The 22,651-nt window shown below is 33.0% G+C and overlaps 3 protein-coding genes across 4 annotated transcripts; 2 read left to right on the top strand and 1 right to left on the bottom strand.

Moving 5' to 3' along the window:
• The first annotated feature begins 735 nt into the window (after positions 1-735).
• LOC110660379 (MAR-binding filament-like protein 1-1) lies at positions 736-6,678 on the top strand. Of its 2 annotated transcripts, none has more exons than XM_021818683.2 (4): positions 736-1,207; positions 4,181-4,221; positions 4,331-4,471; positions 4,768-6,678. In XM_021818683.2, exons 1-4 carry the CDS (start codon positions 937-939, stop codon positions 6,475-6,477), a joined length of 2,163 nt encoding a protein of 720 aa, XP_021674375.2. In that variant the 5' UTR covers positions 736-936; the 3' UTR covers positions 6,478-6,678. The 2 variants fall into 2 exon arrangements, with proteins under 2 accessions (XP_021674375.2, XP_021674374.2); XM_021818682.2 differs by having other exon boundaries at positions 740-1,207; positions 4,178-4,221.
• Positions 6,679-7,207: 529 nt separating this feature from the next.
• Positions 7,208-11,778, top strand: LOC110660382 (uncharacterized). Its single transcript, XM_021818687.2, has 3 exons — positions 7,208-7,879; positions 9,993-10,219; positions 11,416-11,778. The coding sequence occupies exons 1-3, from the start codon at positions 7,656-7,658 to the stop codon at positions 11,421-11,423; spliced, it is 459 nt and encodes a 152-aa protein (XP_021674379.1). The 5' UTR covers positions 7,208-7,655; the 3' UTR covers positions 11,424-11,778.
• A 1,669-nt stretch (positions 11,779-13,447) lies between these two features.
• On the bottom strand, positions 13,448-17,821 carry LOC110660380 (probable sulfate transporter 3.4). Its single transcript, XM_058149340.1, has 13 exons — positions 17,429-17,821; positions 16,810-16,858; positions 16,513-16,720; positions 16,029-16,200; positions 15,870-15,935; positions 15,662-15,775; positions 15,464-15,580; positions 15,187-15,313; positions 14,815-15,101; positions 14,523-14,713; positions 14,309-14,394; positions 13,939-14,015; positions 13,448-13,850 (listed from the first exon to the last, which is right to left on the bottom strand). Exons 1-13 carry the CDS (start codon positions 17,756-17,758, stop codon positions 13,707-13,709), a joined length of 1,968 nt encoding a protein of 655 aa, XP_058005323.1. The 5' UTR covers positions 17,759-17,821; the 3' UTR covers positions 13,448-13,706.
• Positions 17,822-22,651: the final 4,830 nt, after the last annotated feature.

The raw sequence follows: 22,651 nt of genomic DNA, 5'->3' as shown, positions 1-22,651 counted from the left end.
ATAACAGGTACAGAAAGGTTAGGTGTATTTGAACAATGAGCTGATGTTGTCGAGGTGGGATCTTTACTGCTCTGATACCATGAACAAAATGGTTTCTCTTTTTTTATATGATTATTTGCTGTACAAGGTCTATATTTATATACATAGAAAAATGATGCAGGTAAATCTACAGATTCCTTAATATCCTTGATTTGATATGATGATCATTGATTTGCTCCATGAATTTCTCTGACTTCTTGATTAGATCCAGCTATTGATGTTATCACTTTTAAAAGCTTTGTTTGTCAATAGTTTTAAAATAACGTTTAATATTTTGACTTTAGTAAAAATATTATTTCTCTTATTTATATTATTCGGTAATATCATTATTTTTATATTTAATAACTAATCAAATAATTATTTTTACTGAATATTTTTACTTTAAATTATTATATAAATAATAACAACTAATGATTAATATCTAGCGCTATCATCTAATTAACAATAAATATTTATGTTGTGAATCTTTTAGTCAAGTTGAATACATTGATTAAGTTGGAACACAACTGAGTTTAAATATTATGAATTTTGGTTTAGTGATTTCTAATTATAGTTAAATACTTAATTTTTATATAATTTTGAATATATTTTATATTAGAAATGATATATAAAAGTAAATTTTAAATTCTAATTCAAATTTAAACTTCAAAATTAAATGAGATTAGCACGTGTATTTTAAATTTAATTAATCAAAAAAATCTATAATTTTAAATTTAATTGATTTAACTTTTATATTTTATATTTAATTAAATTTTATGCTAAAATAGCGGGCAAATTGAAATATTTTGAAGCAGAGTGAAGTGGCTAGATGCAGCAAAAGTCGGTCGGTCGGTCGCGTAGACTATGACTGCATAGCTTATAGCGCATCCCTTTTATCTCCATCGACAAAACTAGCCCATGGGCTTTGCAATGGGAAGCTCCCACCTGTTGCAGTCTCACTTTCTCCCTTCTTCTTCTTTCTCCTCTTCTCATTCCCATTCTGTACTTCTTAATGCTAAGAACTGTAATGGGAAGACCAAGAAAAAGAGGGCAACCATTGTTGCTTGTACGCGCCAAGAAGATCCAGACGATATCGTTTTTAGCAAGAAGAGAGCAGTTCTCTTTGTGGGTATTACGGTTCTTCCCTTCTTGCAACTCAGGGCCAGAGCTATTGAAGGTTCATTTACAAGTGAGTTTTTTTTAAATTTTTTTTTTAAGTCTCATTTCTGTTTTCTCTGATTTTGTCAAATTGTTGAATTGCGTGGTGTGGGTTTTTCACATTTTGACTAGAAATAGAGGATAATGAGTGATATGAGTGTGCTCTTGCTATTTCAAGTTTTATTGGCTGGTTCTTTGTATTATTTTGGTCTATGGTATAGGGTAAACATTGGTTTTGTTCCTGTATCATGGTTTATTGCATCTGGGATAGTGTAAACATTTACTCTAGCTTCTGTTTGGTTATAAATACCTGTGTATGCTGCTTGATATTCTCGTTTTGTACTGGACTGAACCTATATTCAGTTTCCGTTAACTTATTGTTAGAAAAATTAAAGTCTAAGTGTACCTGGATATGGATTGCAGATAATTCCCAAAGAAATTGATGAGAAAGAAATCACAATGAATAAGAGAACCTTGTAGCACCAAAGTTTGCACCACCTTTGTTCTCTTATTGTTGCCAAAAATCCACCCTTATAGCACTATGTATTTTTGCCAATTCACAAGAAAGAGAGAAAATTGTATCTGCTCCTTCATGTGAACCTTTTATTTCTCATACTCTTCTATTATGAGTAGAAGACCAAAACCTATAGTGCTAAGAATTCCTACATGTTGAAGGATTCTATCATTTTGCAAGATATTCAATTTCTCTCTAAAAGAAATTGCTGGCAATTTTCACATGGCGCTTTGGCCATCATTTACATGATGGGCTTCAAGCCCAACATGGGTGAATGATCTTCTTCACTTATGCTTTAAAATCTTTTCAATGGCCATAATTTAGTATTTTGGATTCTTGAATATAATGATCCTTCCTTCCTGTTAACTTTCATATAGAATCTTTATGAACATTATTACATCAAATCATTTCCTTTCACTGCTTTCTTCCATTGAGTTTTATAGGGTTCTTAATAATGAAGTATAGGGTTTGGGATATGGTGGATAAGCAAGAAGCACAAATTGGAAGTGAAATGAATAAGTGGATATTGCATCAAAATTTGAGTAAGACAATTTGAATTCTGAAATATTGAATTTTGAGCCAACTCAACTCAACTCAACTAAGCCTTTATCCCAAAAATTTGGGGTCGGCTATATGGATTCGCTTTTTCCACTCTGAACGATTTTGGGTTAAATCCTCAGAAATGTGTAATGCTTCTAAGTCATGCTGTACTACTCTCCTCCAAGTCAATTTAGGTCTACCCCTTTTTTTCTTTCTATCCTCTAGCCTAATGTGCTCTACTTGTCTAACTGGAGCCTCCTTATGTCTACGCTTCACATGACCAAACCACCTCAATCTCCCTTCTCTCAACTTATCTTCAATTGGCACCACTCCTACCTTTTCTCTAATACTTTCATTACGGACTTTATCTAGTCTAGTATGGCCACTCATCCACCTTAACATTCTCATCTCTGCAACTCTTATCTTAGATGCATACGACTCTTTCAGTGCCCAACACTCACTACCATATAGCATAGCCGTATGGTTGTTAAAATTTTCCTTTTAATTTATTGGGAATCTTACGATCACATAAAACTCCCGTGGCACATCTCCACTTCAACCATCCGGCTTTAATCCTATGACTAACATCCTCCTCACATCCCCATCTACTTGAAGGAGCCTAGATATTTAAAGTGATTACTTTGGGACAGTGCCACTCCATTCAAACTAACTCCTTCCCTATCACGGTTTGGCATTCAAACTTGCAATGCATGTATTCTGTTCTACTTAACTTAAAACCCTTTGACTCTAGAGTACTTCTCCAAAGTTCTAGCTTCCTATTGACTCCTTCTCGTGTCTCATCTATCAGAACAATATCATCCGCAAACATCATGCACCAAGGAATACTCTCTTGTATATGTTTCGTCAGTTCATCTAAAACTAATGTAAAAAGGTAAGGGCTTATGGCTGATCCTTGGTGTAATCCAATTGAGATCGGAAAATCTCTTGTGTCCCCTCCCGCACAATAGTAGTTGCTCCTTCATACATATCTTTCAATACTTGTATATACCTAATAGATACCCTCTTTTGTTCTAACGCATTCCATAAGACCTCTCTTGGAACACTATCATAAGCCTTCTCCAAATCAATAAAAACCATGTGTAGATCTTTCTTCCCATCTCTATATTTCTCCATCAAGCTTCTAATGAGAAAGATCGCTTCCATAGTTGAACGACCAGGCATGAAACCAAATTGATTGAGAGAGATAGAAGTATCATGACGTAGTCGATGCTCCACAACTCTCTCCCACAACTTCATAGTATGGCTCATGAATTTTGAGCCAGTGAATAATAAATTCAATAATGTGTCAAAACACCTTGGAAGTGCTTATTTGAATCTAAAGAATAGAAGAATGTATGAAGTATCGTAATTGTAGAAAAATGTCTTATTAAAATTATCTAAAAAATGGTACTTTTAATTTTACAATAGTCTTTGATAGCTATATCATTTTCTTTTCTGGTGAGTTCTTAGAATCTGGTGAAGGATAAGCTGATTTATAGTATCTGTAAATGGTCACGCCCTTTATTTTAAATAGCTGGTACACATGGTAAGGCTTAATGTAAAATGAAAAATATCATTATTTCAGATACTGATGGAATGAAGGTTTTGGGTGAATAATTTGTATTTTTGCTTTGATAGCATAATATCTCTGTTTAGTAATTTTGTTATACAAGCAATTGTATGATTGATGAGAATTTCTTGAAACATCAAAATTGAATAAACATGAAATCGTCTAGGAAGCCTTGTGGGATCAAGTAATGAGCTGGAGGCTTAACATTATTTGCAGCAAGATATGACATGTATTATAGATATGTTGGGTGACCATCCTACGTATTTGGTCTTTCTTCTTGAAGGAAAAATTTTTTCTTTATTGTAATGATTACTTTTGGTGTCGAACTGTATCATCTCCTTCTTTAACTGTTTAAGCATTTGTTTACTTTGTTTCAGAAGAAAGTGAGCTCAAGACACCTGAAGATAACTCAAAAGAACAGGTATGAATCTCTGCTTCGTCTACAAATAAATCCAGACAAGTAACTTTTGGTATTTTTGATTTTATATTTTTTGATTTTGTACTTCTTAGTTAGTTGTGTTTGTGGACAGCTTGCACTTCAAAGATATACACCACCAAATCCCTTCCTGTCTCTTCTGAATGTACTTGGTGTATTTGGTACTGGTGTTATTGGTGCGCTCTATGCATTGACTAAGAAAGAGAAGAAAGCTACTGAAACAGCAATAGAATCTGTAAGCCACTGCTGACATTCTGTCTTATTTTTCATGCAACCTGATTTTACCCTGTTGAGAGAATTTAAGATAAATACTCTCATACCTTTGGATGTTGAAGGACTTCAAAATTTTGTTTTCTTTTATTATTTCTTTTAAAATCTCTCTCTTTCTCTAGATGTTCAAAGCTGAAGAAATCCTGTATTTTCTCTCAAATTTAGAGTCTTCTTCGAACTTGTTTCTTCTAATTTGACTTTATAATGCATTGTTTGGTGATAATTTTTCTTAATTAATACATGAACTGGTGGGATGCACAGATGACAGCCAAACTGAAAGAGAAGGAAGCTGCCATTGTGTCCTTAGAGAAGAACTTTGAGTCAAAGCTATTGAATAAACAGGAAGAATGGACAAAGCAACTCAGAAGGGCAAAGGATGAACAGCTGGTTCTTGTGAACCAACTAAAATCAGCTAACAGTACAATTACAGGGCTAGGACAGGAGCTGAAAAATGAGAAAAGAACAGTTGATGAACTCAAATTTCAAATGGATATTCTAGAAACCAACCTTTCAAAGGCTGAGGAAGATAAGAAAGCTCTTGAACGAGAACTAAAGGAAAAGCTCAATTCAATTGAAGTCTTACAAGATAAGACTAACTTGCTTAGTTTAGAGCTCAAAGATGAGGAAGATAATGTTCAACATCTCACCTCTTCACTTGCTGAAAAGGAATTGGAATTGAAGAACTTGAGTACTACGTACAAGGAAACAAAGGATGAACTGGCCAAGGCACAAAGAGAAATCACAGCATTGAAAGATGAACTTTGGAAAAATAGAAAGGAACTGGAATCGAAGAATTCTGTGGTGGATGAATTAAATTTGGCAGTGAGTTCTTTAATGTTTGAGAGGGATGAATCTAACAAGAAACTCGATGCTGTTCAGGAGTGCTACAGTGATCTGAAGTTGTCCTCTGAAAAGAAGGCTGCTTTGGATACTAAGCTGTTGGCAGAAAGAGAAGATGAGCTTCACCAACTAAAGGAAAAGCTTGAGCTTGCTCTGAATGAAGTAAGCAGAAACCAAGCCATGATTACAGATTTGACACAGGTAAAGGTAGATTTGAGAAAGATGCTTGATACAGAATTGAACAATGTGATGAATCTGAAACATGAACTTCAAGGCACTCAGGAAGATCTTGGGAAGTTGAGAAATGAGGCATCTGATCTGGCAAAAGAACTGCAGCAGTCAAGAAATAGGTGCACTGATCTTGAGGCTGAGGTTTCTAGAGTTCAGGCTGAGTTTTCTGAAGCTGCAGAAACAATGCGGAAGAGACTTGAGAAGGAGACACAGAGTGGTGAAGTGTTAGCCAATGAGATTATAGCAGTGAGGGAACAACTGATGAAAACTAAGGATGAGATGCAGTTGATGTCCCATGAACTGGCAGCCGTGACAGAAAATCGTGATAGTGTGCAGAAAGAATTGATAGATGTCTATCAGAAAGCCGAAGTCACAGCCAATGAACTAAGAGAAGAGAAAAAAATAGTTTCTTCTTTGAACAAAGAGCTACAACGGCTGGAGAATCAAATCATGAAGGACAGGGAGGCAAGAAAATCTCTTGAAACAGATCTAGAAGATGCTACTAAATCACTGGATGAGATGAATCGAAATGCATTGATACTTTCTGGGGAGCTAGAGAAAGCTAATTCTAGGATTTCTAACCTTGAAGATGAGAAAGAGGTGCTTTACAAGTCCCTAACAAAGCAGAAGAACGCATCTAAAGAGGCCCAAGAGAATATGGAAGATGCCCATAGCATTGTCTTGATGCTTGGCAAGGAAAGGGAGATTTTGGAGAAGAAGGCAAAGAAATTTGAAGAAGAATTGGCCTTTGCCAAGGGTGAAATATTGAAATTAAGGAGTCAGATAAATTCCTCAAAAACTCCTGGAAAAGAGCAGAAATCTCAGAAAAGTGAAGCAGAAGACAAGATCTCTGTTACTGCGAAGAGAACTGGCAGAAGAAGAAGAGCCAACTCCCAGTGAAGTATTTTAAAAGTAATTCACGGATTGCCAATATTAATATCTGACTAGTTCTCCTATTATAAATTGTTTTGCTGTTATCAACCTTCAAACTGTCTATTTCAGGGTTTTCATCCATTTCATCTATATGGAGATTTTTCCCCATACCAGTGTATGTATAGATTTGAGCTTGATGCATAAAAATGAGGAAATCCTTGTTCGTAATTTTTCCCATGGTGTTTGTTTTAAGAATATTAGATCAGATTCACAATCTTTTTCTGGAAAGGTTTGCCGAGTTTGTCTTGTTAAAATTATTTTTCATCATCTGAATGTTTCTCTAAGTAACTGTGGGATGGTTCTATTCCAAATTTGAGTAAAGAGGCAAAAGCTTTCCATCTTCACAATGGCTTGGGCATTGAATATTAATTGGCCGTTAGTTCAGTTATCGAGTATATGTAATATTGAAATTAGAAAGCCATTATTATTACTATACCCTCAAAAGGGTAGCTTTCCTGATTCACCACTTCCCAAGATAATAGATGTAATGCAATTAGAACTTCAAGATTGAGTTTTTTCAGCAATGGATCAAGGCCGGATGAAAAATCCTTGATTTTTTTAGGCACACTTAGGACAGTGAAAGAAATGAAATATCCTTGATGGAAAGGACTAATTATTCTGTAACATGGATCTTACTGTGGGATGGGCCAAGCAAACTTAAGACATAAATTATGTGGGCTGAAATTATGTTTTTTTTTGTGGTCCGTTCACGCTGCTCTTTTAATTCGTGTTTGTGCTTTTACATTACGCTGCACGAGGAGGCCTCGCCTGGATGCTCGTATTTGCTATTTCTTCTCTCTTCTTCTTCCTAAATCTTCTCTGTAAACGGCCACTTCCTGTACCTCTCCATTCGAATCTAGGGTTTTGTTTTGCTTCTTCATTGATTTAAATTAATCTTCTCAATTTCACCAATCGTTACACTCTCGGATCCGATCCGTCCACTATTCATTCCCTCAATTTTCACTTTCATTTCAGAAAAAAAAAATCTCACTATTTTTTCTGTTTTCAGAAAGCTTCAGATGGGGCGAGAATTTTAATTTCGCTGGAGTTTCTTTTTTTTTTTTTTGATAAACAATTCTAAGTTCGTTCGGTAGTGAATTGATTTTGGAGAGTTTTTTAGGTGAGTGTTAGGATTAAGGTTAGTCATGTTCTATGGTGCAGTGGTATGGGATCCATGGCTAATTGTTGCCCAAATAGTGTGCCTTCAATGCCTTTACTATCTCACGCTTGGTTCTTTCTTATCGATTCTTGTTGGGACTCGCGTGTCTCGCTTGAGTCTCGTTTATTTCTTTGATTTCGTTGCTGTTACTACCTCTACCATCACTGGTTGGTGTGTAATCGCCTCCTTTCTCTTTAGCTCCATTGCTGGGTAAGTGTTTAATCAATTTTGCTTCTTTTGCTGTTTTTATTTTTCCTCAATAAGTTGTTCTGTTAGCCCAGTAAAAACCTGAACATGTGCTTTGATGGTTTTTTTCTGTACGGTTTAATTAGTTTTTGGATCCTCAGGTTTTGGTTCAGTTTTGTTAGTTCACTAGAACCGTAGATTATTGAGTGTGATTTGACTATTGAGGTATTGCTTTCCATTTTATTAGTTACATTTTGTTGACCGTAAATGTTTGGAGAAGTTCTTAGTGTTTGCATTAGCAGTGGAATCTATTGGTGGACTAAATACTCAGATAAGTATTTATCCCAACAATTTGGGTCCGATATATATATTCTTTTTTTCAAATCTAAATGATTTAGTGTTAAATAATAAAAAATGTGTAATGCTAAATAACTGCTCTCCTCCAAATCGGTTCAAATAGATTTAGTTTTACTTTTTTTTTTCCCCTGTTTATCTAACTAGTGACTCCGAATGTTTAATGTAAGTTTTAAATGACTAAATTACTTCAATCTCGCTTCTCTCAATTTTGAATGTCTACGCTTCACATGACTAAACTAATTCAATCTCTCTTCTCTCAACTTCGATACTACTTCTAATACTCTCGTTTGGACTTTATTAGACTCCTCCATTTCATCTCCGCAATTCTTATCCGCAATTCTTATCTTAGACATATTTCAACTTATTGGGATTCTAGCGATCACACAAAACTTTTAAACTTCCGTGTCACGTGTCACGTCTCCACTTCAATCGTCCCACTTTAATCCTGTGATTAACATCTTCCTCGCATCCTCCCTCCCTCTCTACTTAGAGTACTGAGCCATCCTCCCTCCCTCTCTACTTAGAGTACTGAGCCGAGATATTTAAAATGATTACTTTGGGACAGTATCACTCCATCCAAACTAACTCATTCCCTGTAGACTTAAACTCCTTTGTACTTCTCCAAAACTCTAACTTTCTATTAACTCTTTCTTGCTGTCTCATCTATCATAACTATGTCTTCCGCAAACATCATGCATCATGCACCAAAGGATACTCTCTTATATGTGTTTCGTTAATTCATTTAAAATTAATGTAAAAAAGTAAGAGCTTAACGCTGAACCTTGTTGTAATCCAACTGAGATAGAAAAATTTCTTGTATCCCCCTCCATTGTGCGCACAATAGTAGTTGCTCCTTCATACATGTCTTCAACACTTGTATGTATTTAATAGATATTTGTTTTGTTCTAACACTCTCTACGAGACATCTCTTGGAACACTATCATAAGCCTTCTCCAAATCGATAAAAAACATGTGTAAATCTTTCCTCGCATCTCTATATTTTTTCATCAAGCTTCTAATGAGAAAGATCGCTTCCATAGTAGAACGACCAGGCATGAAGCCAAATTGATTGGGAGAGATAGAAGTATCATGACGTAGTCGATGTTCCACAACTCTCTCCTACAACTTCATAGTATGGCTTATGAGTTTAATTTCGCTATAGTTTGAGTAACTCTATATGTCTCCCTTATTTTTAAAAATAACTACTAAAACACTCTTCCTCCATTCATCAGACATTTTCTTTGAATTTAGAATCTTATTAAACAATTTAGTTAATCATGCCACTCCCATATTTCCCAAACACTTCCACACTTCAATTGTTATTCCATCGGGTCCACAGGCTTTATCCACTTTCATTTTCTTTAAGTGCTTCTTTTACTTCTAATATGTATGCAGTGGGATATGGTTATTTGCTTTGTAAAGGAGGCTCAAGCAAAACAATTTAGCAATTCTAGAGTATTCTATTCACTCAATATATGTAATGCATTCAATATGAGTTGGATAGCGGGAATACAACGAATTTTGGTTTCAAAGTTTCATTTTTGGTTAGGTAGTTTGATGACTGTTATGTGCTTGTGTGTGGAGACACTCTGTTTCTTCTTTCCGTTGATATGATTGATGTCTGTGGGAAAGATTGTCTAAATTTCCTAGGTTCTAAGATAATTTCACATCCTTTTGTGCCGATTATGTTCTTTTTTGCTTTCGACAACAGTTTTGAATGTACATTTTGATTATAATATATTCTAAACTTCCCTATTTTTGTTTTGTTTGGTTTCCGTAGAGCTGGATATATGCTTTACTTGATTGAGAGGGCAAAGAAGTGTTTAGATTTTTCTGCAACCCTCTACGTCATCCATCTTTTTATATGCATTATTTATGGAGGTTGGCCTTCCTCAATGACATGGTGGATTGTGAATGGTACTGGACTTGCAGTGATGGCTTTGCTGGGTGAATATCTGTGCATTAGACGTGAACTTCGAGAGATTCCAATCGCGCGATACCGATCAAGTAAGAAAGTATTCCTGTATATGTTAGGCAACAACCTAAGAGAATTGTCTTTTTTTTTTCTTAAATTTCTTTTTCTTCCCTCCATCTTTCTTTGTGATATTCCTTATGAGCGAATACAGTTAATTCCAGTTGTTGAGAAATTACTAGCCTTATTAATATTCTATGAGGATCTATTTTTTTGTTTTGCTGTGATCTTTTGCTACCCAAGCAATCAACATGATATTTCATGTGTCATGCAGTTGGTATTCGTGTTTGTGGCCTCAGGGCTGTAAGTAAACTGAGCTGTTTTAGTCAGTTAGGTGCATGTGCATTATTTAGTGAATAAGCTGAGAGCAAGCCTCATTTTTAGGATGTCAAATTGGAATAAGACATGGTTCAAGTGTGCTTATGGACATGGTACAGAAAATCTTTAGTTTTCTGATTGACTTATGTCTATCAATCCTTTTGACAGCTTGTGCTGCGTGTTATGTTCTAAAGTTTATTTTGGTCTTTTTCCTTGCTTTAGAGTTTTCTATATTCTGGATTAAGGGTCTTGAAAATGTTTCAGTTTGAATATATTGCTAAATTTCATGGAAATCAAGCAATACATTTGTTTTGGCTTTTTGAAATTTCATCTGTTGTTTCTCTATTATCGCTGATGTATTTTTTATTTAAGGAGATAATAGGTGTTTATCATATTATAGATAGTTTACAAAGTTATGCTTCATGAGCTGAGTTTTCATTTTATACATTCTGTTGCCACGTAGTTTATGTTCTTGGGTCTGACTGAGTGGACTACCGTTGATTCATGAAATTTTGTATTTTTCTTACTCATGTAGGTGTGGATATGTTGTGTATGAGATGATAATTTCGATTCTTCCCTTCTTGTTTTTTTTTTTAAACTTTTTATATCGTTCTATTCTGGTGATTTATGCTTTATTTTTTATTTTTGTTTATTGGGAGGCCCATTGGCTTTGGGATAAGGAGTTTGGGATTGTCTTACCTCACTAAAGCCATTTGATAAAAACCAACTAGAAATGACAACCCATTTGAAAGGGGGTTGTTAATTTTGAGATTTGACAATAGAATCTCAATGCTCTGGAGCGCATTAGCTTGAGGGATGGGCAATGAACTACTAGGCCAATGGCCAATTTCATGATTTCCAATTTCTGTTGTAACAGGAATGATGTTTTTAATCATAGACTATTTCCATGCAGATGTTTGATTGACAAGGAAAACTCCATAGGAAGGAACAGACTTGGTTCTGGACCTGTACTTTTTGCTTACGGAAAAGTTTTAAGGAGCTCTTGGATGAAGCTTGTGAGATATGAAATCCAAACTATGATAGGATGAATATTTTTAGTCTACTGATTCTATTGGCTGTGCTGAAGGTAATGATATGGAATGGCCACAGAAAATGGAGATGGTTTGTCAATTATGGGGTGATAGAGCATGTGAGACTAGGAAACCCTCAGTGTACAATTGTGGGTGGTTTCTGGGGAAGATGCTTGTTGTTGTTCTGATATTATTTTCTGGTTCAGTACCTTATTTTAATATGAATTTGGATGAGTTTCCATGAACTGAGAAAATGTCGTTCCTCGTGTCTTTAGACTTTTTAGGGCTGGTAAACTAATATTGATTTGTTCAATCTTTATGATAGGTTTGTTTTTCAGCTACTCAACAGGGTAAGCATCAAGAAGAAATTATAACAAACGTAATAACATGCTAAAAGCCTCCTGAGGTTTCCCCTAATAAATACTTCAATTAATAATTTGTCTTTATATTTTCATTAGGGATATGTATAAGCTTTTGAAAGATTGAAATATTGTAATAAAATCTAAAAATTTGCAGATTAAAATATAATTAATATTTAAAATTTCAAGAACTAAAGTAACTAATTTTGAAACACTGGAAATTAAAGTATGTGTATCAAATTTAATGGTTGCAATTTATCCTTATAAAAAGATGGTTTAGCCCATGAAAATGGGGAGTTCAATTTATTTATCATCTGTGGAATGGGCATACCTAAACTGTGATGATTCCTAAGAACATTAGATTCCCGGAGTTCAAGATTACAACTGGGTGCATAGGGATAGAAGAGAATTGAATACCCAACACCATCCCTTTGAGCAGTACTTTGTTTTTTAATCCGTTTAAAGGGTCATTAGAAAAGAATAATTTAGATAGCCAGTGCTTAGAGCTCTTGAAAAGTGGTGTTATGGGTGGTAAGCGAGAGCTGCATTGCATTTCATTTGTGGCATCTTCCATGTTGAGATTTGAGAGTGGCTTCACTTTTAAAGTTTGCTTTTTTACTATTGCATTTTTTAAGCTCAACTATGTCATTTGTGTAGAAAGCCAATCAGTACATAATGCATACTCCACAAGCAAATATGAACAGAGAGAACAACAAATTCTTTATTTTTTCAAAGATAAAATGGGTTAGATGCATAGATGATGCTTCGGTGACTAATAGCAAGATGAAAATTTTCAAGATCCTACAGAATTCCTGCTTTCATTTAAGAGCAATGTTGCTTGTAAGAGAATACACATAAATAGCAACTTAGAAATTACTAAATATGAAAATTTTAACCAAGTTCCTTTTAAATCTAATAGGGTGTTTGGTGCAAAATCAACAAAGGATAATTATTATCTTTATAATTTCTAATTTCTTGTTAATAATATTTGAATGCTTAAAAGATATCATGTTAATTTTTAATCTATTTAATATTTATTCCTTTTTAGAGGCTAAATGTTAATATTGAGGGATTAAGTTAATGATTATTTTTTTTTTATGGGTTAAAAATTCAAAGAAGTAACACTTAACTTTCAAATTTTTAACTTTGTACCAAAGCCATCTTAAGTAAGGTATCACCATTTGGATTACTCTAAATACCTGAAATTTTTCTCTTTTCACTTCTCTAAAAGAAACCATTTTAGTTTTTGCATTTTGTGCGCGATTGCAGAATCCATGTTGCCAAACGGGGTCTTAAGAATAATTAAAGCTTATATTTCAAAATTCCACCTTGTTTCAAACTTTATACCTTCTGGGTTATAGCTACAGGTTTATTGAGGAACAGTAACAATACTTTGATTGTTGGTGTTTATTAGATGTCTCAACATCTCTGTTAATCTGTCTTGCACATTGTTTGTGTGTTAATAATGATTTATTTGTTTTGAGCTCTATTTTTATATATTTTTCAAGGCAATGAAACATCTACCTACAATAGCTTTCTTCCATCAAACAAAACATGCAGAAGTCAGCAGTAAATTAAATTCAATAAATTTGCTGAGAGTTAAGAACTTCAAAATCTCTTCTCAAAAGAGCATATTTATCATCTATTCTCATTTTTTTTCAAAAAAAGAAGGCAATATTTTCCATTGCCTTGCTTCCCCGCAAACAGAAAAAGAGTACTACTCTCCTGACTACAGCTCTCCATATCTAACCTGTCATAATCTGAAAGAGTTAGTCATCTTTTCATTTCTTTCCACTGTCCTAAACTCTAAACAATCATGGCTGAGACTTCCACAAGGCCAAAATATCGGCTATAGCTTCTTCAACTGTAAGATAGAGTCCATTTAATCCAAATGACTCCAATACTTTGGATTGCTGCAGCTTTTCCATCACACTTCCAACAGGATTTGTCAACACAAGCTGTATGAGAAAAAAGAGTATCCAAGTTATAATTAAAAAGAACCTATATTAGTAAAATGTCCTGAAATTGATTTGGTCTTGGTCTTACCTGTAGAGATCTTTTCTCCATCATCTTTCTGAGTTCACATAGTAACTCAATACCACTTGTGTCTATAGCTGTAACAGCTGAAAAAAAAAGGTAACTTTTAAGCGATTGTACTGCAGACCCGTCGTGCAATTCATCAAATTGGAAACTTAAATATTGCTACTGTTGTAGTTTACATGGTATTTTGTGCCTGAATACGTTTCTCTTATGCTGAAAAGTGTTCAGATGACTATTCTACCAGACACATAAATTGCATTATTACTGTCATTAGAAGAACCTTATACTACTGGCACAGAAGAGTTGCATAGGTTCCAGGACTGAGGAAGATTCAAGGAATGATGGAACAGTTGCTTAAGACAAAAAGGTAATATACCTGTCATGTCTAGAATTATGCATTTAAGTGCACTTCCATTATTTGCTTTTATCCTCTCTTCTTCCTCACGAACCCACCTTAGTATCCTGCAATGGAAGATCAAACTTGGTGTCATTTTTTAAACTTGGCACTTGGCAGTATCGGACCTTATAATCTAAAATTGATAAAATTGCAGCAAGTTGTATTAAGTATTGGGAATTAAAGGTGAACAAACCTTTCTTGGAGGTAAGTAGAGTTTGCGAAGTAGATCGGGGACTCAATAGCCAGCATGAGAAATGAAGGAACTCTTAGAGCTTCTCTGTATCTGCTGAGGCTCTGGTATATTTGTGTTCCTGGTATGTTTCCCATAACTACGGTGTTTGGCCTGGTGACATGCAGTAGAATTTTGAGTACTGAAACTCCAACCTGAAATCCCCAGTCAAGAAGCCACTCAAGTTATAGCTCTTTTCATTCATTTCTGCTGTTTTCAAGCATGTTGGACAAGCTAAGTGAATCAGCGAGCTTACCGCTATGGCAAGACCCAAAGGCACTGAAATGAAAAGGACACCGAAGAAGGAGCACAAACAAGCCAAGAAATCAAGCTTGTCAACTTTCCACAATTGATATGCAGCCTGGTAATCAATTAGTCCAATCACAGCTGTTATTATGATGGCTGCCAAGATTACATTGGGAGTGTAGTAAAAGAGCGGCATGAGAAAGAGCACAGTCACAAGCACCGCTGAAGCCATTACTATGTTCGAGAGTGCAGTCTGTGCTCCAGCGTTGTAGTTGACTGCAGATCGAGAAAATGATCCTGAAACAGTAGTTGTAATGGGCGGTTTAGAAGTTGTGAAAGAATCACAGAACTACCAAGAAAAGTTTAAATTATGGATTATTACCTGTTGTAACATAACATGAAGAACAAGAACCAGCAACGTTCATGAGACCAATAGCCATCATTTCTTTGTTACCATCGACTTGGTAGTTCTTTAGTGCAGCAAATGTTCTTCCCACAGCAATTCCTTCCTAAAAAAGGTATACCAAAAGATGGAAATATTTAGCAAGATTAAGACTGCTGTGAGAGGAAGCTAAGAATAGCAAATTTGGACATAGATTTTTAGGCTATTATTGGCCATATTAATATAAAGAATGAAATGCATGTTTTGAACAACTTACAGTGAGAGATAGGATTCCAGTTACAATGCCAGTTTTGATGGCAACTGCCAGATACGAACCATTAAAATATAGCATATTTGCTGAGGGTGGATTCAAGCCCTTAGGCAAATGACCAATCTGTTAAGAGAAGTGCACATAAACAACTTGTGCAGATGATTCTGATATACAAGCAGCATAGGTTAAGCTATGGATTCTTACAATTGAGACTCCGTGAATCTTTGATTTGAGGCAGAAAACTAAAAGGGTGGAGATGATCACTGATGTTAATGGTGCTGCTGCTGACACCCAGAAAAGCTTGGGTTTCTTCATGCTCTGTGTCAATCCATCCAATATTGAAATTTTAGGAACTGTAATCAGTCATAAGAAACTAGTGGAGTGTTTTTGTGGGCAAAATGGAGGCACTTACAATATGCCTTGTTGTCAATAGAAACACCAAGAAACCGAAGCCAATAACAATGGTTTGCCAGGACCACTGCAAATTCAATTGCTGCTGTGTTATCATATGCAATTCTTAAAAAAGACCAATGTAATTGCAATATAAAGTACCCTTCTGTGAGAAAATTACCTCATCTCTGTTGTTGAAAACAGAGGACATCACAGGAACAAACTGCATCTTGCTAGTGAAGTGAACAATTCCAAGCAACCCTTTTAGCTGTTGCAGTGAAACAATAATGGCTGCACCAGCCATAAACCCAACAAGAGTGGCCTTTGAGAGAAAATCAATAACAAAGCCTAACCTGTAAACATATGATCATAAAAAACACAATCAGTTCAAATTCAAGAACGTAGAAATCATATTTCCTTCTTATCATCAAACCCTCTTCAAATTCTTATGATTTTGTCAACGAAATGATGGTGGTCAAAGTTGCCACAAAGTTCTCTAAGGGCTTAGCTCCTTTTTTTTATTTTTTAAATAAATTTGTCTTAAAACAAAATTTTGAGGTTAACACCAAGAGAAGCACACGAGACTGACATTGTTGTCACAAAATTTCTGGCAAAAACCATCACTATCAACTTCTCATAACACGAATGAATGACTGATCTTTTACCTTAGTAGACCTAGAGAAGCCTGAAACACACCAGCAAAGAAGGTAGCAGTGAAGGCCAATTTCAGATAAAGAATTTGATCTTCAGTAGGAGAAACTGCCTCACTTAGCATGGACCCCATTACCAAAGATGATATAGAGACTGGACCAACACCAAGGTGTCTAGAACTTCCAAGGATAGAGTATATCAATGGAGGTACAAAGCTTGAATCTGCATCAAAATTAATCATTATAAATTTTCACTTAGAAAATCATTTTTTTCCATTTGTTTCATAAGTGAATTGCAATACTGATACTAACATAGCCCAACTATAGGTGGCAAATTTGCGAGTTTTGCATAACTGATTCCCTGCAACATAAGAAACTTTATCAGATCACTGGAAAGGAAGACGCATTCATTTCGAATTTTCAGTTAAGGCCATGTATTTTTCTTTTCTTTTTTTTTTTTTTAAAGTTTACTTTTTTTTCAGATATAATTAGGCCAGAAATGAATTGATCTTAACATTGATTGCCAAATAGTGTCAAATAAAAAAATATTAAGTTATATTACATGAATTGCTAAGACAAGAATCATGTTCCCAGACAAAACAAGCCCAGATAAATATAAGAACAAAATTGACAAATAAAAAATGAACCTATTTGAGATCATCCTTTAAATTAATAATAACTGCCACTCTAATGATCCAAAGAAAAGAGCAAAGAATAAATGGAAACCCCAACTCAGAGTTCTTTGCCCATTAAAGCTCATAACATAAACCATAAGATGTCAAAAACCAGAAGCACCACATCACATATCCATATTCATACACAAACTCACACACACACACACACATATGCATGTCTGTGTGTACGTGTATATGTATGCATCTGCATGATGCATTTTCATGTATGCCTATATAAATACGCAGTTCTTAATTACCTGTGGGATGGCAAGACTGGCAATGGTGAGACCAGAGATGATATCAGACCTGAACAGCCTTAAACTATACTCAGGACCCCATTGGAAGATGGGGAACAAGAATTGAAGACCCAGAACCAGTTTCTTGCTCAAAGTTTGATTCTTGAATCTGTAGAGAGGATCATCAGGGAAAAAGATCTCACCAAGCCTTAGTTTCAGTTTCTGCAGGGTGGTTTGTTGGGGTGGCGGGCACACACTATGTATCATGGGTGGCATTACTGCTTCAGTGTTGATTCTGAGAGCAGTTTCATGGGAAGAGAAATCTTCTACTCTATTAGAATTGACACCCATTTTTTAAAACAAAGCAAAAAGAGAAGTGAGAACACAACTTGCTGAAGGAAGACGAGCAAGGAATTGATTTTATAGAGAAAGCATACGCACAGATATGGAGGGCATGTGTCAAGGAGGCAGTTACTTAAACAGTTGTCTGTATTTTTGTTTGGTAAGGGTAGTTTGGTCATGCTGAGGGTCCAGGGTAAAAATTTTATTATTAATATAAATTCATTAATGCAATTTTTTAAGAAAAATTAATATTTAGTCTTTTTATTTTAATAAAATTAACTATTTGACTCATGTATTTTAAAAAATATACTATTTAGTTCATGTGCTTTGCTTTCGTTAATTATTTAGTCCCTCTATCAAATTTTCTATAATTCAATATATGTCAAACTATTATTTAGTCCCTTTATTTTAGTGAAACTAATTAATTAGTCGCTATATTTTGAAAAATAACCAATTTATATCAAAAGATGAAAAATAGAGAGAGAATGACGAGAGAAGGGTGTGGTGAAGAGGGAAGAAATAATAGGAGATAGAAATAAGGGAAAATAAGAAACAAATAAAAGCGAGAAAGTCAAGGCAATTTAGGTATAAAAAACAATATGAGGAATTAAAGAATTAACGGAACTAAATTATAGGAAGTAGCTAATATCTATGCATTTTTGAAACTAATTAGTTGGTTCATGTATTTTGAAAAATAATACTAATTTGAAAAACATATTCCAGATGAAAATTTTACCGTACAGCCATACGATCGGTCATGTTATATTGTAGTGAGTGTTGGGCACTGAAGGAGTTGTATGTGTCTAAGATAAGAGTTGTGGAGATGAGAATGTTAAGGTAGATGAGTGGCCATAGTAGACTAGATAAAGTCCATAATGAGAGTATTAGATAAAAGGTAAGAGTAGTGTCAATTGAGAATAAGTTGAGAGAAGGGAGATTGAGATGGTTTGGTCATGTGAAGCGTAAACATACGGAGGCTACAGTTAGACAAGTAGAGCACATTAGTTTAAATGAGAGAAAAAAAAAAAGAAGGGGTAGACCTAAACTGACTTGGATGAGAGTAGTACAACATGACTTAGAAGCATTACACATTTTCGAGGATTTAACCCAAAATCATTTAGAGTAGAGAAATAGAATCCATATAGCCGACCCCAAATTTTTGGGATAAAGGCTTAGTTGAGTTGTAAATTATTTTCCTTCAATTCTTGGCATATTATGTTTTTTATTGGAAAATAAGTTTCTTAAATTATCGCTTTAATTACTTAGAGATCTAGGAAAATTGATTAATCTTTTTATACATATAAATTATACTAATTTCTATCAAAAAATGAAAAATAGAGAGAGAGAGAGAGAGAGAGAGAGAGAGAGAGAGAGAGAGAAACAAATAAGGGGGATGAGACAAATTGAGTATAAAAAAATAATAAGAGAAATAAAAAAATTAACTAAACTAAATTACAATAACTAACTAATGTCTTTTTTTTTTTAAATATATAGGCTAACTAATTAGTTTTATTAAAATAGAGAGACTAAATAGTAGTTTAAGTGATATTAAACTTTTAACTAATGAAAAATTTGAAGAAAAAATAAAATAGTTTAATGAAAATAAAATATAGAGACTAAATATTGTATTTTTAAAATACAAAAATTAAATAGTTAATTTAATTAAAATATATAAATTAAAAATTGATTTTTCTTTTTTCACAATTTGTTGGGAAAAAAGAAATCCAGCTTATATTTCCCAAAAAAAGTATTATTATTATTATTATTATTATTATTATTATTATAAAAATTGAGTTCTCAATAATTTAAAAATCTCAATTTCTATTACATTATGTATTTTTCAACTCACTCAAAAGATTTTAATTATCTTACTCAAATTATTAAAAATTATAATAATTGATGAAAAAATAAATTTAATATAATTTATTAAAAAAAAATTCATGATACCATCTTATGTGATTATTCAAACTAAATAAGTAATTGATGTTAATTTAATTAAAATCCCGAGAGAATAAGAGGATTATCACATAAAACAAAATTAGAATAGATCTTAATGCCCGAAGAATCAGTTAATTTTATTTTTTAATGATTATTCGACACTATTTACAATCATTTTTACCCTATAAACTTTCAATTAGTGATTGTAATAGGATATTAAATCTTAATGTTGAGGGGATATTGACTAATGAATTGATTTTTAAGCTAAATAAATAAAGGAGTTTGAGTTATTGTTTTTATTTTTTATTTTTATTAATATAGTCGCATTATTAAATGAATTAACTTTCATTTTTTTGATGCGAAACATGGGTCTATATGTATAAGCTGATGTTTACTTATGAAAAATTATTTTCTGTTTTTTATTTTTTATTTTCAAAAAAATTAAAGTTTTTATTTTTTTTTTTATAAAAAATAAGAAGAAACATAGAAAATGTGTTATATGCAGATAATAAAAAATGATTTTCTAATTTTAAAAATTTAAAAATTATCCATATCTTTTATACTTTATTTATTTATTTTATAATTATATGATAATTTATCATTATAAATAAATATTTTTTAAATAATTATTTAATTTTAGATATTTAAAATTTAACATAATTTTAATTATAAAAAGTTATGATTTTCAATTTGAAAAACAAAATTTTTTTTATTAAAAAAATAGTGAAAAAAATACTTTTGTATATGAGATTCTTATTAATATTATTATTAGAAATGAGACTTTGAGTGGAATATCTCATATTCCCATTTTAGCTCCCCTCTTCAAGTAAATAAGCATTCAATCATGGCCGTCCAATTGAAGTTAGCTTGACAACAATTTGATACCTCACTTTTTCTCTTTTCCACTTTTGTCCATGTTTATTCCACCATTAAGTTTCCCTTCCAACTCAAGTTGTCCATCCATGTTTTGCATTACTATTGAAATATTTATTTCTTCAAATAAATTATATTTAATGATTCATGTTAAATTTAATATATTTTAATTATAAAAATTTTAAAATAATTAAATTATTCATTAATAACATTTAAAATATTACCTTTTTTAAAGTACTTTTTATTCTAAAGGCAGTCCTATCAAATAGTTCTGCCTAGGAACCAATTTGGTGTTAAAATATTTTTTATGAAAATATTTTTCATTATTTGATTGTAGTATTAAATTAATAATATATATTTATTTTATATATGTATAAATATTTTAACATTTTAATAAGATTATCAAAGTTTAAAAAATAAAAAAATGATTTTCTCTTTTAAAAATAAAAATGACTTAATTTTTTTTAATAGAAACATATTTTCCGTTGATCAAGTTTTCTGAATCCTAAAAAAGTATTATCCGTAAAACAAACGGAGCCTAATTTTTTTTTTTTTTTAAATCTTTTAAGGAGTGTTATGACAAAAGTAACCTCATGAACAACCATCTCATAGATGCAATGCATAGGCAGACTGTGAAGAAAAGAAGAGAAGGTTTAACTAAAAGCAATAAATAGCAGATTATGGAGAGAGCAATTTTGATTGTGATTTCACAATTGACTCTGAGAAAGTAAATACAAAACTCGATTGAAATCCATTTGGCAGATGAATTTATAAAGAACTTGACAACACAAAACATTGAAACACAGAGAGATCATCCACGTTGCAGTAATGTAGAAATGGTAGATAAGGGAACATTAATTGATGCCTAGCATTGCAAACTAGCCTACGACTGTGGTCGCAGCTCACAGACATACAAAGAAATTAATGAAGAACCTAGCAGAAGTGCAATCTCCTATTATTAAATTTGTTACTAAGCCAGGCTTATGCAAAAAGCCACATCTAAAAAAAACCCTTATGCATCAAAATTAAAAATTATAATGGTAGTGGCATTGTAACAATTTCTAAAAAATAAATTTTAAATTTCAATTTCAATTGAAATTAAATAAAAAATTATAATGATATTTAATAACTGCACCTAAATGGTTGGAAACAAGACCCCAGGAGCTACAGCACTATACTGCTAGTGCTTTCTTTGTTGGACTCCAATCACTATTTTAGAGCACCTTTTTTTGACCAAAACATAATCTTGACTCATTTTTTTATTTTTCTTCTGGTTAATATATATATATATATATATATATATTATAAATTCTTGAATCTTAGAGTAAATATAATTAGATATGATTTTGTCATCTTTAATCGAACTGGAGAGATGAAGTGAATTCGATGTCGATAGTTAACCTATTGCTATTTGAAAAAAAATAAAAATCATCTCTAATGGAAGAGAAAATGGACCGAATTTAACTTTATCCAAAAACTAACACGAGGGTAGAAGTTTATTAAAGTTTTATATATAGCACAAATACCTTATTTACATCTAATGTGGAATAACACAATCCCTCACGCATGGGCATAAACATTTAGAGTGTAAAATTTGTAGACAAACACATTTGGGGTGGTCCAACATTGAAGCATAACATGTAGAGAAAATAGACTAGCCTAACTCTACCCAAAAAACTAACTCAAGAGAGGTTTGCCTAAATCTTGTATATAGTATAAACACTTTATCTCAAATTAATGTGAGACAATATTAATTACAGTCAATGGCTCTTAATTAAATTAATGTTAGGGTATTTTTGGGATTTTATCATGATTTATATTGTAATTGGGTAATAATTAATTACAAGTGCAAATATCAACCAATGAAGGGACTTTTTACCTGAAGTCTTTATGTCAAAAGCACTTTTTGATTCAGACCATATATCTAACCTTCTGTGAATGATTGAGTTTTGAAAGTTGAAAGGATCTATTTGGTTTGATTCTTGGGATCTTGTTTTCTTTAATACCTTAAAGTTGAGTAATTAAAGTAGCATTACAAATATTAAGTACTGATTTCAAAATATATCATTTGCAATAATCGAAGCGTGCTTA

Source organism: Hevea brasiliensis, chromosome 1, assembly GCF_030052815.1.
Source record: "Hevea brasiliensis isolate MT/VB/25A 57/8 chromosome 1, ASM3005281v1, whole genome shotgun sequence".
Lineage (NCBI taxonomy): Eukaryota > Viridiplantae > Streptophyta > Magnoliopsida > Malpighiales > Euphorbiaceae > Hevea > Hevea brasiliensis.
This window is presented reverse-complemented; position numbering and strand designations above follow the sequence as displayed.